Here is a 17,205-nt window from a genome sequence, read left to right as displayed (position 1 = left end):
GACATAAAAGCTGCATGTATAAAATCACCAGTGAAACCTGGAAGCCTGTTTCTAACACCCTCTTTGCTGTTGTTGAAATCTCCCATATATTTTATTTCAGGCCTCTTTGAGTCTCTCAATTATAACGTGTCTGGGTAGACTAATCAAAAAACCTTCTGTCGTTTTGTAAGCCTCTGCTATTGCTATTAATCAAATTTTAGTTTCCAACAAAAACATTAAAAACAAGTAAATCAAGACTAAAGCAATTATTGTGCCAATTCTGGGTTAAAACAATGTTTCTGTTCTGCCTTTTGTTCCCTGTTTTTATAAAATTGCTTTGTGAAATTGAAGTAAAAAAATCTGCTACCTTAATTTTTCCATTGTCTTAGCTTCATATTTACCCATTTACTAACACTACCAGCTAGTTTGTAGTTATGTCATGTGGCAGACTGCTTTGTGTAACGAAACACAGGCTAGTGCCAGATGCGTTTGCCAGTCAGATTAAAGCTTTATGAGGATTAAACGGACTCTACAGTGCCTGCTGCCCTCCAACACAGACAACACAACCAGCTGCAGCCACACACTCTTGTTTCTCTGATGCATTTCTTGCTGCATGTTAAGTGAGTTCTCTGAATATGCACAAGTTTGTTCAGTTTGGCCATCAACCTGCAGGAGCACAGATCTGAAGCTCCAGAGGACCCTGACTCAAACAGCTTAACTATGATGTTTGCAATTCTGGGAAAATCCATTAAAATCCCCTTTGTCTGGTTGAATAACTGAAATGCAGTGAGGTCACAGTTACACATTTGAAAACAGATTATGAAAGAGGATGCTGGGTAGCTGATAGATTTAAGTGCAAAATAAACTGAAATGCTGTTTGAAAACTGCAAAATTGTGTTTTGGATAATGAAGATCTTTTGTGTCTTTCCTGCAGAGGAAAATTCCCTAATGAGGGAGAAAACCACCAGGATTGCAATAAAGAAAACAATTTTTAATCAGTTTTTATCTTTGCAGGTCAAAGTAATTTGTTTCACCCCCACAATAAAATCAGATGTAGCAGAAGAGCATCACCTAGTGGCCATTTATCATTACTGCGTCATGTTGACTCAATGATGATTGAATCAATAAGATTTGGGGAGATTTTTAGGAAAAATAAACAAGCAAGAGTTTGCTGATAAAGTTTTATAACCTTAAATGCAAACTTGGGTCTTTTTTTACGACTGATAAAAAGTCTGCAGTGACAGACCTGATTTACATTTCTTAGCTAGTGAATGTGAGAAAAACACAGGACATTATTTACTTTTTTCTAAATGTTTCTATGATGATGAACAGGCCAGATGGATCACTTTCATTTTAATGAACTCTTTATTTAAAAACAGGGTTTCGCTGAGAACATGACCTGTTTCTCAAAAAACCCATCTATAACAAGTCACCATTGGGTGGTCAACAGACAGGAGCGACAATACTTTTCTTAGAGAGGATTTTTGTTTATTTGTTTCCAAATCACAAAAACTGTCAGATTTTTTTTAGATTCCTTTCTTGAGCTGTACTTTCTTGTTGCTGTAGTTTGCAGAGGGTGCAAAAAAGAAACATTTCATTTTACAGCTAGTGTCAGTGTTAGATCCTACATTTGATTACACCTAAACTCAATGTGCTCAACATAAAGATAAAAACTTTAACTTTAAAAAGCTGTGTGGGTCTGTACCTTGGGGCAAATGTAATGTGTTGCAAACTCTGTTTGCAGAGCTACAAATATTAAACATGTAGCCTAAAATAACAGCATTGATCGACTTGGTTGTTCCTTCAAGTTTTGTGTGGGGACAAAGGAGAAAGCCTAATCACGCGCTTATGAAAGCAAGGAGTAAACCACTGTAACAGGAGGGGGGGCGGAGTTATTGTTCTCCATTTTAATTTAGATATAAATTATTAGATTGCACTATTACTTTTATAGGTTCATATGAACAAGTAATATTTTTCAGTCAACTGAAGCATTTTATCCGACTTAGTATTAGTTCACCTTGTTGGAGACGGGAGCAATGTGTGCATTTTATTTATTACATTAATGTAAAAGAAGCAGTATTAATGTGTTTTTGTCTGTGTGCACAATAATCACTTTAAATATTACTTGATTTGGTCCTTAACTGCCTTCAACTAACCTCTCACCTCAGTTTCAGAAAAGCTAAACATTTATTAGTGTACAGAAAGAATATTCAGACATGTCCACAAAAACAAGACAAAATTACTTTTAAACAACCTGAATTATTTATTTTTAGGGAATGAATCCATGAATACAAAAACATTGCGGTTGACTGACAGTGCTGAACCACAGGAAGTATTTACAAATGCGTTATCTACAAAAGAAAACAAAAAGGGGAAAGAAAAGAAAAGAAATATGACATGGGATATTTTTAATCTGCTTTCCCAAAAACGGGCAAAAATAGAGAGCGACTCTAATTTAGATCGAGCAAGTGCTGACATTTACACTGGGGATGTCTGGACCAGAGCCAGGTGCTCTGAGGCTTCACTGCATCACACAGATGGCACCATTCATACAGCTGACAGCTGGCTGCTTATAAAAGGCCGACCTTCCACCGCGAAAAGCAGATCAGAAACCTCGGGCAGAGTGATCGACCATCATGAGATCACTTCAGTGCTTCAATCACTCGGGACAAGTCGCAGTCGTCTCGCTTTTCTCTATTCTCCCTTTTTGGTCTGTTAGAAACATCTTAAGAAGCCTCCTCATCGATCTTCGGTGCCAGGTAGTATTTGATGTGCCCCATGTCAGCAATCTTGTACTCCACCACTGTAGGGAGAAAAACAAAACAAACAGTAAGTCTGGGCCACGACACACCAAACGAAGAATCCTGCAGTCATTTAAGGGAAGAGCAGATGCACGTACCCAGGGGGATATCAGCGGACATGCTGAGGGTGACGGTCTTGGAGAGCGGCGTGGCCTTGGTGAAGAAGTTCAGGTAGTTGAGGGCAAAGATCAGCTGGACGGGTTCATTCATCTCAATCGTAACCTAAACACAGGAAGGAAGAGCCAAGAACTTAACAGGTGCTGCCACAACAGCAAGTCTGCCACGCTCACTCAGATCACCAGCTCATACAGTAAATAAGGAGCTCTAAAGTAAAGGCCTTAATTGCTGTCTCAGCACTAAGATGTCAACAAATATTTAAGAATACTCGATTTATTAAAAAAAAAGAAAAGAAAAAAAGAAGTTTGTCTTAAAACTGCTGGTAACTAATTAATGCCTTTGAAAAAACAGTCATTAGTTAATGACACTGAAACATCTGCAGCTTTCAGCCTCCACCTGTACTCCGTACAAACAGCCAAAGTCACTTCTTGGTATCTATCAGAAACCTGAACTGATCCGGTCATAAGTCAGTATTTCTTTTTTATTGCATTTTTGCTGGCAAACAGCTTGTGAGTGCATTACTGCCACCTTCTGGCAGTAATAGCACATTACATCAGGTGCCAGTTAAAACGGAGTACAAAACACATATTCAAACTATCAGATTTTAATTATTGCACATGTAAATTTTATGCAATCGTCTTGATCATGTCTGCCAACACATGCCGAGCTCTCATACTCACAGCCTCGTCCTCTTTGTCCACATTGCTGGTCTGGGACAGCTTGATGTTTCCTGTGCCCAGCTCGCCTGAGGCGGAGAACTTGACTCCATCCTTGGCGCAGGAGATCATGACGGCGTCGCCGATCTGTGAAAGGTCACGGCAGATGCGAGCGAACTCCCCGGAGGGCATCTTCACCACACAGCTGTACTCCTGCTCCTGGAGGGACAGACAGACATGGAAAGGTTAGTAAGCGTGTGAGGAAAACCCTGCCGTACAAAAATGGAGGACGTAACAGCTGACTTACCGGAATACCAAGCTGCTCCACATCCAGGTCCATCAGCTTCATCTCATAATCTGACACCTTCTCCTGGTCTGCAAGATTGAAGAGAAGCAGTAAATACACCACTGTGACACCGCCAGTCAGGCTGATGTTACTGAATAAACATAGAATTCAAACTTACTGAGAGTCTCAAAGACGAGAGCGAGCGTGTCTGCATTGTCTTCTGCTCTGAGGGTGATGATGTCTTCATTTCCGGCACACTTCAAGATTTTTGACATACTGGATAAGAGAGGTAAAACATAAGTCAGAAAACTTTATTCTCACATTATAAAATACAACAAAACTAAATTAATAAATAACTAATAAAAACACGTAATTCACACAATAAATCAAATCCTTTCTGCAAAAGATAGTTAAAAATTTCAACAAGTAGTCAGTAGTTAAAAATATTATTCAGTCTGTTCTCGTTTTAAAAGGACCTGCAGCGACAACAGGCTAAACAATAAGACCGTTTAAAATAAATATTATTAACACTCTAATTTGCTGATTTAAAAAGAAGCGTTGTAAACAGCTAAACATCCATCACAAATGACTCAAGCTAAACAGGCAGTGACGTAGGAACGGAAGTGGTATTTCCCGGGTTCAACAATGATTCCCGCCAACCCTCCCGGCTCACAGTTTGGCGCTAAAACGCTGTCACCGCGCAATCACAAATCAGCGGAACTCTCTCAAACCGCTCCAAACGTAATTTAAACTTTAAACGGTGAATGTGAAGCCGAACTACTTTCTTTGCCCCATTAAACACATCTAATATACAAAGCGCGCCGTTTCAGAGCGGTCACTAAAGAGTTAACTAAGTTCAGGAGGCAGACATGCCCGGGCAACTCCGCCAAGATGGCCTTGTTCTTTGTCAGCATCAGAAGCTGCATGAAGATGTAATAAAGCGCGCTTAAAAGAGGCTAAAAGCGATCGTAAGACTCAAAAATAGTAACCGCGTCACAAACCAAGCAGCCATTTTTTTCGTGTTATTACACTCGATAAACTTTGACAACTCAACCTGTCAACCTGGGGACATTAGTCAGCAGAAACTCCTCTTAGCTAAGCCCCATCAAGAACCAGCAACGGGCTGGCATCAAACGGTGTTAAGACAGTATTTTCTACCTATAAACAATTTTTTTTTAAATGTTTGGTATGTGTACTCCACCTGCTCAGGTTGACTCCCATGGCGAGGTTCCTATCGCAGCGGTACGAGTCGAAGCCATCGTGCCGCAGGGTGAGCTGCACCAGGGAGACGTGAGAGGAGTCCATGCTCTGCAGGGAGATGCCGGACGAGCTGACGTCCCAGCAGGCTTCTGTGATCAGATCCTTCAGAGCCTCCAGCACCTTCTTCAGGATGGAGCCCTGGACCAGGCGAGCCTCGAACATGGTTGCTGTGGAGTTTTATGTCTGCGCAGATGAAAAGATGAGAAAGGCTTCTCTGAGAGCTCAGGTTTTTCTGTTGCTGGCGAGCACAGACACGGCACGTGAATACCACTCTCACGGCACGGCGGAGTTTAAGCTGAAAGCGCGCGCTAACCGCTGGTTTTAATGATTCGGGGGCACGATTGCGTCATTTCCGTTTCCTTGTCGACGCCACAACCGCTTAAAAGACTAGACGATTATTTCAGCCATGTTGGAGAGGACAATTTTGTAAGCTGGACAAATCATACAGAATATTGTACAACACTGTACAGCAGGGGTGTCAAACATAGGGCACGGGGGACCAGAATCGGCCGAGCAAAAACTCAAATTTGGCCCATTGGACAATTTTGGAAAATGTGGGCATCACGTTTTGTAATTTTTTTCAGAAGTTTTACAGGCTTTTACTACTGATAAAGACCTTTCCCATAGCCATTCACACAACACCAAAGTAATTAAGAAATACATAAATAAATGTCATAAAAGTTCTTGTTCAACTAAAGAAAAAGCAAACAAAATAACTTTGTTTTATATATACAGGACAATCTGGGCAATGAGCTACACATTTATTTCCTAAAATCTAAGTCCAAAGTGTAGCAGTTATTTTACTACAAAACAAAACTGAGACACACTGTTGTGATTTAACTTCTTTTTCTTATATTATAGTATCAGACAGATTAAATCTGTAATTGGACTTCTTTCCAGTGACAAAGTATTGAATTTAAATCAAAGTGGGAGTTAATCTTCACATCCTTAAAGTACTTGCTCTGTAAACCACAAAATGTATTTGTCATATAAAATGACCACTGTAATATGAATGTTTTGCATGCTAAATGTTTAAATTAACTGTAGCTATCACCTAAATATTCAAAATTTTACAAAGCTTAATAGTTGGGTAAATGTATTTAGTCTTTTTAAAAATATATTTACTACAAGTGCAACAATTTTGAACATTAGTTAGGATTTTCCTGTTAAAAAAAAAAAAAATCAGTCACTTTCTTTTTTATTTTAAACTTGGTCCAAAGGCAATAAAAATGGGGCTTCCTCCTTGTAAGAAAACAAGTTATGTGGAGAGAACACAAAGACCTCAAAAACCTTTTTATTAATGAAGTACTTGGTTTGACAAGCACATGGTGTCACAAATTACACAAATCACGTCCCAAGTCTGTTGCACACATACAGGCACACATAGAAAAGGATGTTACGTTTGCACGGCCATTTAACCCCTGAGAATGTACTGGTTCAGGCCACTTGACAGGCTGGTTTGACACTCGATTCAGATATGAAGCAGCGAACAGTCTTACAGAAAAGCAGTCTGAGGTATTCATTCATGTCAAACAGGACAGATTATTTTTAATTTTTTAAGTGCTGTAGCAGGTGTTTCTTTTGTAATTGGATGGAAAGAAATTTGTGCAGGGTTTAAGTGCAGAGACTAAATTTCTCCGTTTAGAGATCAGAGAGTATGTAGTTGGTTGCCATGGTGATGATTGGGGCTCCTGTTGGTACACCTGGGAAAGGACCGCTGGACCCGGCGATGTCAACGTGGGAGTACGGCAGAGGGGCTTCAGAATCCACACCGTGCTGCGGTGGGCACACATAAGGTAACAACACAGGTTATTCCACACGAGTGCACACATTTCACATGAATAGCAGATGAATAAAATGTGCGAGCACCTTGTCGAGTCCTGAAGCCATGATGAGGAAAGCTGCAGGTGTCTGATGTCCTCTAGGTGTAGCAGAGGACGGCAGGTTGTTGCACTGCAGGATGTCCTCATACTCAGACTGGCCCTTGTGGAACTCATAGTCCTCGCGCCTGATAGTAGACACCTCAAACAAATCGCCCAGCACCTCTCCGGCTGAAAGGGAGAGGGCCACGTATTAGTGTAAATCAAAGGCAGAGTTCTGCCAACTGAAGGCAACATTGTGTTAGTGTAGGAGAAGGTAGGGTCATTTCACAGGATGAAAGTCACAGCGAACAGAATCAGTGGCATCTTGCAGAAACCCCTCAGCTAACATCAGTGGTTCCAGCTATGAGATCAGCAGTTTTATAGTGGTGTGGGCTGAATGCATGAAACAGGAACAAGATAGGACCCTGCACTGGTGGAAAGAGGTTTATGAAGCAATGTGCTTTTACTTCTTTTCAAGTATTTGCAATTCTTACAATAGCAGCATCTGCTGGGAAAACTGTAGTACTGCAATTTTATGAAAGCCTAAACTACAAAACTGTGCTAGGCCAACAGGAGTGGTCTCACTGATTATGTCATTATAATTTGCTCCAATAATAGTTACACCAAAAAAAACCTGTTAAAAGCTGTTGAAAACATAGACTGTAAAGAGGTCACATGATTCAATTCATATATAAATATGCTTTGAAAGGCTGCCCTGTTTTAGACAGTCTGTGTAAAGATCTGGGGAGATTTTTCTAATGATTAGACCCTAAATCAGGTCCTATAAAGTCTACAGTCTGCACTAAAGTTATGTCTTAACAGAGTTTGATGCGAACATAATTCATTTTTTTTTAAAACATATTAAAATCAAATTAATCAAAGTATCTGAGTAAATGTGCAGCAATCAAGCAGTCCATTCATCAAATAATGGTTTTAGCTGCAATTTAAATTAACAGAACAGAGTACTTCATAGCATCATCTGTACAGTTAAAATAACTAAAGGACTGGTTATTCGGCGTTAGTGATGGTAAATTTGATTCTTTTTACTGAATCGAGTTTTAATGAGTCACTCACCAAAGTGAATCAGGTTTTTTGAGTCATTTGAGTCACTGAGTCAGTTGACCAGAGTGCAAAAAATGTACATTTTCACTCAAACTTAATTTGTTTCTCTTTTAATGTAAATCCTACTGCTAAGATGAGTGATTCTTAAAGAAAACAACTATTTTATATAGCAAAAAAGAGCAAAAGAATTTCTAAAGGGAACATTTATTTTGTTTATTTTTATTTTATTAGTATTTTCCTTACATGTGTCAAATATATATTTTCTCATCTAAATGTCCACTGAGCTGTGAGCCAGGGGGCGGTAGTGCGCCTTAACATTGGTTGCCAACCAAGAAGAAGAAGAAGTAGCTGCGAGCCAGGAGGGAGGGGGTGAGTGAGTGAGTGAGTGAGTGATTCGTTCGCTCTATGATTCAGCACAGGAGGGAGGGGGTTAGCGAGTCATGAGTGATTCGCTCGCTCTATGATTCAGCACAGGAGGGAGGGGGTGAGCGAGTCATGAGTGATTCGCGCGCTTTATGATTCAGCACAGGAGGGAGGGGGTGAGCGAGTCATGAGTGATTCGTGCGCTTTATGATTCAGCACAGGAGGGAGGGGGTTAGTGAGTCCTGAGTGATTTGCTTACACTACGATTCAGCACAGGAGGGAGGGGGTTAGTGAGTCCTGAGTGATTTGCTTCCCCTACGATTCAGCGCAGGAAGGGAGGGGGTGAGTAGCTCAAATGTGCTGTTAGCATGTTAGCAGAGCGATACTACTGTGAACCGAGGAGCTATTGTCTTGATGTGAGCTTCTACTCAGGGTTTTTTCTTCCAGTTCAGAGCAGAAATGTTTTTGTTAAGATACTGGATGTTGTGTTTTTCTTCACAATTTGATTTATAAGCTAGATATATTTCTACTAATGAAATTAGTTTGCTAACAGCAACAGGGATGAGTCAGTGAGTCAGTTGCGCTTGTGAATCATGATTCACGAGTCAGTAAAGTGATTCTCGAGTATTGAACGATTCGTTCATGATTCGCGCATCACTATTCGGCGTTTCCTCTGTCAGTGAAGTTGTCTTGGCTGTTTTGGTTTGTACACCTGGCAAAACAGGTGAACTAACTCAACTGTGAATAAAAGGATTCAGCTCCAGCTGAAAGAGCTGCAGAGGCCTTAGGTAAGGAGATCTATAATTGTAAATATTTCTCACCTTTCTGCCACTGAGCAGCGTTCCCGCTGCGATGGGCCGGCCCGTTATCCATGATGATCTACAACAAGAAGTTCCAAACTTAACTTAGTACAATAATACAACAATGATGATTAAAACACTGGAATGTCTGGACACTCAAAGTAGTCCTACTGTGCTCTTATTTTTTTTCCTATCATAAAGGAGGGGTCACAGATTCTTTGTTTCATTTAGTTCAGAATTCAGACTGTTACCCTTTATGTACCACAACAACAAATTCAGGTCAGATTTCTAAATGCCAAATTGATTACAAAGAGATTATGAGTAAAATCCATGCTTTTGTCAATATGCATCACCTGACTAGTTTAGAAAATCTTAAAAACAAACTGGGAAACTGATTTGGGAGAATCTACTCCAGACTCAACTGGGCAAACTGTAGTCCAGTTTAAACTTGTACATAGTGGTCATTGGTCTGCTGATCATCGTGTGACCGATGCAGAGGATCCTGACCACTGTTGTATGTTTTGGTTTGTTTTCTAAAATATGTGGACAAACAGCACATCCATCTCCATTAATTTCACTGTTTGGGTTGGCTCCATTAGATATCTCTCTAAGGGAACATGACTGCCTTCTTATTTCTCTTGGCTTAGAGGGCTCATTCTCTCTCCATGGAAGGATTTTCTGTCCCCATCATTTAGCCAACTGTTGTCAAGTGCTTCCTCACAGAGGGTTGTTTTTCTTCTCTCTTATTTACCTCATAATATAAAGCATGTTGAGGCGACTGCTTTTGTGATTTGGCACTGTATAAATAAACCTGAATTGAATTAAATTAGATCAGATACAACACTAGAGGAATTTTATGTTACCTGGCAACCATTAATATAATTTGTTAAAAGCAGCTGTCATTACTAACACAGAACAGTATTGGTGTACTGAATGCATGTGACAGAATGACAAGATATTTTTATACATGACTGAGTAAATATGTTAATAATGTCTGACTATATTCATATCCTTGATCTGGTTTTCTAGGGGTAGGGTGGGTTAGGTTTGAGAAATGTGTTCAGACTGTTTTTTGTTTTGTATTGATAAAAAAATTGAGTTACAATAGTGCATGCTCATTTTAAACATTGCCAAAGTGGCTAGTGTATGTATAAGAAACCCTGTAAGCCAAAAGCTCCATCTTCAGATTACTCGAAACAATCTGTTTTATTATTTATTTATTTATTTTTTAACTTTAGGCTACAAGTCAGTGAGAGCAGATGTCCTCCGTATGTTCAGCTGTTCTGGCCGTGAGCACAGAAGTCCCATTAGCCTGCTGTTCAAACCTTCTGTTTGCAAGGAGCACTCAATCAAAAGAAATTTGGTTTAAAGGGAGAGCAGCTAGAACTGCTTGAGGCTTTACATAAATGTTTCATTTCAACTGTTAAACATGCTCTTGAAGATATTGTCTGAGCTTCAGCAGTACTCACAGAGTAGTTGGGTCCCATGGCTCTGATGGCGTGACCAGTCAGAGTGGCGATAGTAAACAGCTGAGGAGAAACTTCATTTACTGCCTGTGTGGAGAGCAGAGGTAAGGTCACGCTGGGAAGGAATGCAACTGAAAACTAACTGCTAAAGACGTCTCCCAAGCTTTCCGACCTTCTCCTTCATCTCGCAGAGCAGGTCGACCATCACCATACGACCCTCGGCATCAGTGTTTCCCACTCTCACTCTACGACCCGCACGGGAAACCACCAGCTCATCCGCCACGTAGCAATCTGAGTAAAATCAAAAAATGTCAGCTGACGAGACTTCACAGAAATATTGTGGAAAAACAAATGGAAGCCCACTGACCTGCACCCACGCTGTTCCTCACCATGGCCATCACACCAACAACCTTCAGGTGCTGTGGCTTCAGCTGGGCTACGATCTGAAGTGCAAGAGGAGTTTCAAAAGTTTCACCGCCCCATTTAAAATGTATAAAATTCCATGTATGGCAGCCCTCTGAAGACTGCAGGGAGGCGAAATATTCACCTCTGTGCATCTAATAAGCTTTTTATTAATGGTGACTCAGCAGCGTGCAGAGCTGATTTATAGCCGAGTCACAAGTGATGAATATTTATTCCAAGTATTTATTGTTCAGGTGCAAAGAGGCGATTATTCACCTGGAAGAAGCCAGCGACAGCAGCAGCTCCACACTTGTCCCTGTGCATCCCGGCCATGACGCCACCAGCCTTGATGTCTGCTCCACCGGTGTCGTAGGTGATACCCTGGAAACGCCACATCAGAGGCACATTTGCTGACTGAGTACACACTAATACCTGCCACTTCTTTCTGATTTCCTACCTGACACCTTCCTGCATGCTGCTATTCTTCCTGTTAACTCCCATAATAATCAAACACTGTTACAAATCACTAATATATGCATCTGCGCCTCTATGGTGTTTACCAGATTATATATGTAATGTAGTAAACATACACAATCTACACCCCACATACAGTTTTAGCTCATCTGTCAACACAACCTGGCAACTCACAGCCAATTTAAGCATTTAAGTGTTCAACAAATCTGTTTAACACTGAAGAAATGAGCTCTCCGTTTTAGCTGGTGCATCATGATTTTAGCTCTCTAAAGATGCAGTAAGAGAGATATTTTAATCTGGATAAATACACTTGTGATTACAAGTTTACATATGCTCATCGTGGGCATGAAGTCAGTCAATGCCATGGACTCTGAGGTTACATGGTGTAACATGGTGAAATGTATTCATGTTTTATGTGACTATATGATATTTGAGGGGGTTTTCATTTTGGGTTTAATATCATCTTGTAGGGTCTCAACTTCATAATATGAAGTACATTGGGCTGACTATTGTAATGATCTAGTGTTATATGAATAATATTTAAATAAAGCAATTTAATTGGTTCAAGGGTAGACATGTAAGAGTGTAGTCTCACCTTTCCCACCAACATGAGCGTCTTTTCGATCGGCCCCTCTCCGCAGTACTGGAGTTTGATGACTCGGGCCTGGTGACGGGGTACACCTGCAAAAGAAGAAAACATAAAATGAGTTTGCTAACTTCTTTAAAAAAAAACATCTTAACACCTTTGTGGGTCAGTGCCGTCTTACTGTTGGCACAGCGGTTGACCGCAGCCAGACACGGGTACTCTTTCTCCAGAGTCCTCAGGTCGCTCACCACTTCAACCTGACGGTGAACAAACACAGAGGTTTGAGGTGAGAAAACGTGAATTAAACTGTCACAGAAGAACCAAAGATCAATAAAAAAAAAAAAAAAGTTGTAGACTGAAAATAAATCAACAAAAATTCAGAATTCTGATTTATTCTTAAAAAAACAAAAGCAGAATATAGATGTAATAATACTCGTTCTTACGTTCACAGGGCTGTCTTTAAAGAGTTCCTGGACGTAATCAGCCACACGAGGAGCAGCCATACGTTCAGGGTCTGATCCCCCGATGTCACGGTACGCCAGTCTGAGGGGGCCAAATGTGGTCAGCTTAGGAAATGTGTGCAGACAATGAGGTCAAGTATCTGACTCACCTCCCACTCTCCAGAGCATTAGCGAGCTCCACCAGCTTTGTTCCCCGAGCCTCTTCCGCTGCCCACAGTCCCAGAACACACACCTTGTGGTCATTTTTTTTCACGTTGCTCTCTCTCACTTCAAGAGGCTTTTGGGCACAAAGAGAATGAATGAGTGTCCTCTTTGCACACAGATACATTTTTCTTGTTTTTAATTCATGGCTCCATACAGAGAAACTATCTGAATACCATTTCTAAACTTGGCCACAGCATCATGATTGCAGACAGCTTCTCTAGAGTGACTGTGTGTAGTGTCTGCAGCTGCTTGTGTCCACCTCACACACCTTTCAATTTCCATACATGGATGATAGCGCTCATACACTAAACCTGTCATTACTGGCAAACGGTAAACCATCAATCAAGATGTTTTCTCACCATGTAGAGTGCATGAAGGGCTCCGAGTGCAGCCACCAAGGTGTTGTTCTTGTAGTCTGCGTGTGGAGGGCACACCAGCAGGGGGCGCTGCATGCCAGCTTTTAAGGCACTGAAAGGGCAAACAGATACCACATGAGGTAAGAAACATGGAAGTAAACCAGCAATTCAAGTCGAAGAAGGAGAAGAAAAAAAGTCAGCTGCCTTCAACTTACCGCTGGATCCCGTTGACTGCTGCATCACTGAAGCGCCTGATGTCATCGTAGTCGCGGTTTACAGGGCCAGTGGAGGCAAACACCAAGCGGTTACCAGGAAGGCCAGGGACCTTGATGACCACCACCTCCTCCCCCAGACCGCTGTCCACCTAGAATCACCACAAAGAAGCACCACAAAGCAAAACGCATCAGTAGAGGGTAGTAGTAGCACCACGACTGCAGTACATCACCGTCACACTGAGGTTTAGAGGGCAGGCAATTTCAGGTCCTTCAATGCAGCTGCTCACATCCATCACACTTCTTTAACTTCTTACTGTCACAGTAACATAACAGACTGACTGTGTGATGCTTTTTAACACTAGCGTAGAAGGAATGAGTACTGACAACAAGATATAATGACGAATATCTGTTAAAACTGTGCTGATTTAATAAAGTGATTGTTTAAATCTAATATAATGTAGCTACATTTGAAATGTAGGAGTGAGAGCATCATGGAAAGCCTTAACACATATCATCAACCCAAAACAGATGAAATTATTCAGTTTTTCATACAAAAAAAGGTAAAACAAAATCTTCCAAAACATATTTTTTTCAAATCATACTTTTGTTCCAAATATGTCATCAGCACCAAATCTCTGTGAGATTATTGTTTCGTTTGTGGATTTTATGATCACCAATCACTTGGTTCAATTTAACATGATTTTTGTATTTTGCAACCCACTGAATATGTCTGTATACATCTATAGATATCAAATCTAAAGTCCCTTAAACCTGCATTCTTTTTCATGGCCACTAGAGGGCGATATCTGTGGTTGCAGAAGTCAACAGTGCGCATTCTTTACCTCTGTTAACACTTTACTGATGATTTTAAAGCTTTTAGTCCTTCACTGTTGAGGGAAATGCTCATCTAAAGGTGTGAAAACGGGACTTCACAAACAAATGAGTGATGTCATTGTAGCTGAGCCCACAATTTATGCAGTCTCTGAAACAAGCACTAAACTTCTGCATTCTTTTTTAAAGTGAAAAATGATCTTTTATTAAATTCAATTCAGTTTTATTTATATAGCACCAATTCACAACAACAGTCAGCTGAAAGCGCTTCATATCATAAGGTAATAATATAAGAAATAATCATGCAACCCTCAATAAGCAAGCACTTGGTAACAGTGGGAAGGAAAAAAACTCCCTTTTAACAGGAAGAAACCTCCACCAGAACCGGGCTCAGGGAGAGGCAGACATCTGCCACAACCGGTTGGGGGTTGAAGCAAGGGAGACAAGACAAAAGACACACTGTGGAGGAGAGCCAGAAATGATTAATGACTAATAATTAAATGCAGAGTGGTGTAAAAACAATAATGAGTGAAGAAGAAACACTCATGGGAAGCCCAAAGCAGATTAGGCATATTACAGGGTAACTAAGAGAGGGTTCAGGGTCACCTGATCAAGCCCCAACTATATGCTTTATCAAAAAGGAAAGTTTTAAGGTTAATCTTAAAAGCAGAGGGTGTCTGTCTCCCGAATCCAAACTGGGAGCTGGTTTTACAGAAGAGAGGCCTGAAAGCTGAAGGCTCTCCCTCCCATTCTGTTAGCTTGATAAGGTACTATTAGATCTTTAAGATATAAAGGTGTCTGATTATTACAGATGTTGTATGTGAGGAGAAGGATTTTAAAGCTTTTAAGCTTTGATGGTCTCTCTTTTTGGTCGCAGTCAGTACTCTCATTTTTGCATTGTGGATATTTTCACACCATAGGATCCTACTTGACTAATTTAAAACAAGGATTAGATATGACATGCACACTTGTAGAAATATACAAATGTTACAATTCTGAATGAATCAGTAATCCTAAAATTTACTGTTCTATTTTCTCTAAGCCCAACTTTCCAACATAAACAAATTCATTATTTCCAACCTGGAGAAATGTGGGCTAGTGCCAAAAGCCTCCACTGAGATAAGAATGCAGCAGATCGTCTTCAAACTGGTTTTAACAGCTCACATCACATCGTCCTGATGTGTTTTCACTAGCTTGATGTTTTAGAGAACGTTTAACTTTCACTTTTAAAGCACATCAGCTATCTGCCTTGATTTCCATAGCCCTTATAGAAAGTTTAAGACAAGGTTTAAATGTGAAAGTGTTTTTCCATCAGATATGGATTGCCCTGCCCGATGAGATCAGCCAGCCATGACTTGCTTTCTTTTTCCTTAAGTTTGTGACAATCTCCAAGGACATAAAACATGAAAATATACTGACATGTGCATTTTTTCTCATTGTTTTAACTTCTCCTCAAGTTTATTTTAACTTGGTCTCGTTTTGTTTAACCTTATTGTTTTAATCCAGCTTCTACGTCCATCTTTTGCACAACTGCAAGCAAATATATAGTGGAAAGAAGAGAGTCGGACTCTTACAGCACTGTAGTCCTGCAGCGGGGCTTTCAGGGACTCGAGTTCAGAGGGCAGGGATTCATGGCTCTGGGTCACTAAGACGATGCCATCAAAACTAGAAAAAAGTAAAAAACTGTCTGTTAAGAAAATTAAAAGCATAAAAACTGACAGTCAAAGAGGAAGTGGGGCCCTGATACTTACTTCTGGTTCCTGAGGTCGCTCGTCCATTGGATGGGCTGGACGCTGGAGAGAGAAACTGCAATGTCAGCAGAGCCTAACACGGTATCTCAGAAGACAGAGTTGCACAATCAGAGTCTTTTATAATGCAGGATACTGATAACAAAGTGGGCCAAGGTTCTGTGTTGTCTGCAGCTGCTAAACAGTGTCACAGAATACATTTCCTGTGGCGGTAAACACGTTTAGACTTTTCTTCTCCATGCACCTTGAAGCCAGAAATCTCTTTACTTGAGGTGAAATTACCGTCTCCAGACTTTGCAACTAACCTGCGCTTTACAGGGAATAAAATGCTCACGAGACTGACTCATTTCACATGAGTCAGATACTTCTGGCATCATATGACGCTTAGAAGAAGGGAAGTGACAGAAAGTGAAAACTAGACATGAATAAATATCTGCAAACAGGATGGGAGGTTCGGATTTAACCACATTTTAACTAAATAAATAACACGTAAAACAACCAATTCAAGCTCATGCAGCTGTGTGCAAAGCCAGTTAAACACTTGCTTAATTAAAACAAGTAATCAGACTCACAACAATATCATTACTACTACTTACGACTACTTAAAACTAGGCGTTTATGTGAGACACAGTGGATTAATATGGCGTCCTTTTTTTTTTGCTATATTACCACTCTGACTTATTGCATTAAGTTTATATTAGAGTAAAACATATCTTATTTTCACAGTCTGTTATTTGTGGGTTAAAATACAAAATATGTGAAATCGTATCAGGTTCTACGCATGCGGCAGAAAGCTGCACGTCAGAAAACCGTTCAATTAGCCGTTTTGAATTTTAAACAAAACAAACACTACCTGGTGCACATTTTCCGTCGTCTTCCTCCGCTACCTTCAGAATGAAAAGCCTAAAATGATCCTTCCTACACCGGTCAGGAATTGGTCACATGATCCACTCACGCTGCCTTCATGGACTTCCGTAGCTGCACGATAAAGACAAGCTCATCGTAAAGTGCTTTTTGGGTCGGCTAATAAAGTCAGCTTTGACACTAAGCAGCTGGTTTCAGTGTCTGATTAAGCAGCAAAATTATGTGCTGTGAATTTATTTCGTGTTTTGTTGTAGAAAATGTCTAAATTTAAGTTAGCTAGGCCGGCAAATTTCCTACTGTACGTCAAGACACAATAAGGACAAAGCAGGGATTTGTAGTTTCTACTTCCGATTCATTAAAAAGCCAAAAGCTCAATTTAGATGATTACATCACATACATATATAAATTACAG

At 40.4% G+C, this 17,205-nt stretch overlaps 2 protein-coding genes across 2 annotated transcripts; both read right to left on the bottom strand.

Annotated features, from left to right (window-relative positions):
- Positions 1 to 2,218: 2,218 nt before the first annotated feature.
- On the bottom strand, positions 2,219 to 5,433 carry pcna (proliferating cell nuclear antigen). The gene is made up of 6 exons (XM_003451046.4): positions 5,041 to 5,433; positions 4,018 to 4,115; positions 3,861 to 3,928; positions 3,578 to 3,772; positions 2,879 to 3,002; positions 2,219 to 2,782 (listed from the first exon to the last, which is right to left on the bottom strand). The coding sequence occupies exons 1-6, from the start codon at positions 5,259 to 5,261 to the stop codon at positions 2,706 to 2,708; spliced, it is 783 nt and encodes a 260-aa protein (XP_003451094.1). The 5' UTR covers positions 5,262 to 5,433; the 3' UTR covers positions 2,219 to 2,705.
- A 946-nt stretch (positions 5,434 to 6,379) lies between these two features.
- zgc:152830 (putative aminopeptidase W07G4.4) lies at positions 6,380 to 16,941 on the bottom strand. Its single transcript, XM_013274876.3, has 16 exons — positions 16,783 to 16,941; positions 15,933 to 15,974; positions 15,756 to 15,846; positions 13,351 to 13,499; positions 13,139 to 13,247; positions 12,725 to 12,852; positions 12,558 to 12,657; positions 12,296 to 12,371; positions 12,124 to 12,209; positions 11,331 to 11,435; positions 11,020 to 11,095; positions 10,825 to 10,943; positions 10,656 to 10,739; positions 9,208 to 9,265; positions 6,969 to 7,150; positions 6,380 to 6,875 (listed from the first exon to the last, which is right to left on the bottom strand). The coding sequence occupies exons 1-16, from the start codon at positions 16,791 to 16,793 to the stop codon at positions 6,741 to 6,743; spliced, it is 1,551 nt and encodes a 516-aa protein (XP_013130330.1). The 5' UTR covers positions 16,794 to 16,941; the 3' UTR covers positions 6,380 to 6,740.
- Positions 16,942 to 17,205: the final 264 nt, after the last annotated feature.

Source organism: Oreochromis niloticus, linkage group LG12 (assembly GCF_001858045.2).
Source record: "Oreochromis niloticus isolate F11D_XX linkage group LG12, O_niloticus_UMD_NMBU, whole genome shotgun sequence".
Lineage (NCBI taxonomy): Eukaryota > Metazoa > Chordata > Actinopteri > Cichliformes > Cichlidae > Oreochromis > Oreochromis niloticus.
This window is presented reverse-complemented; position numbering and strand designations above follow the sequence as displayed.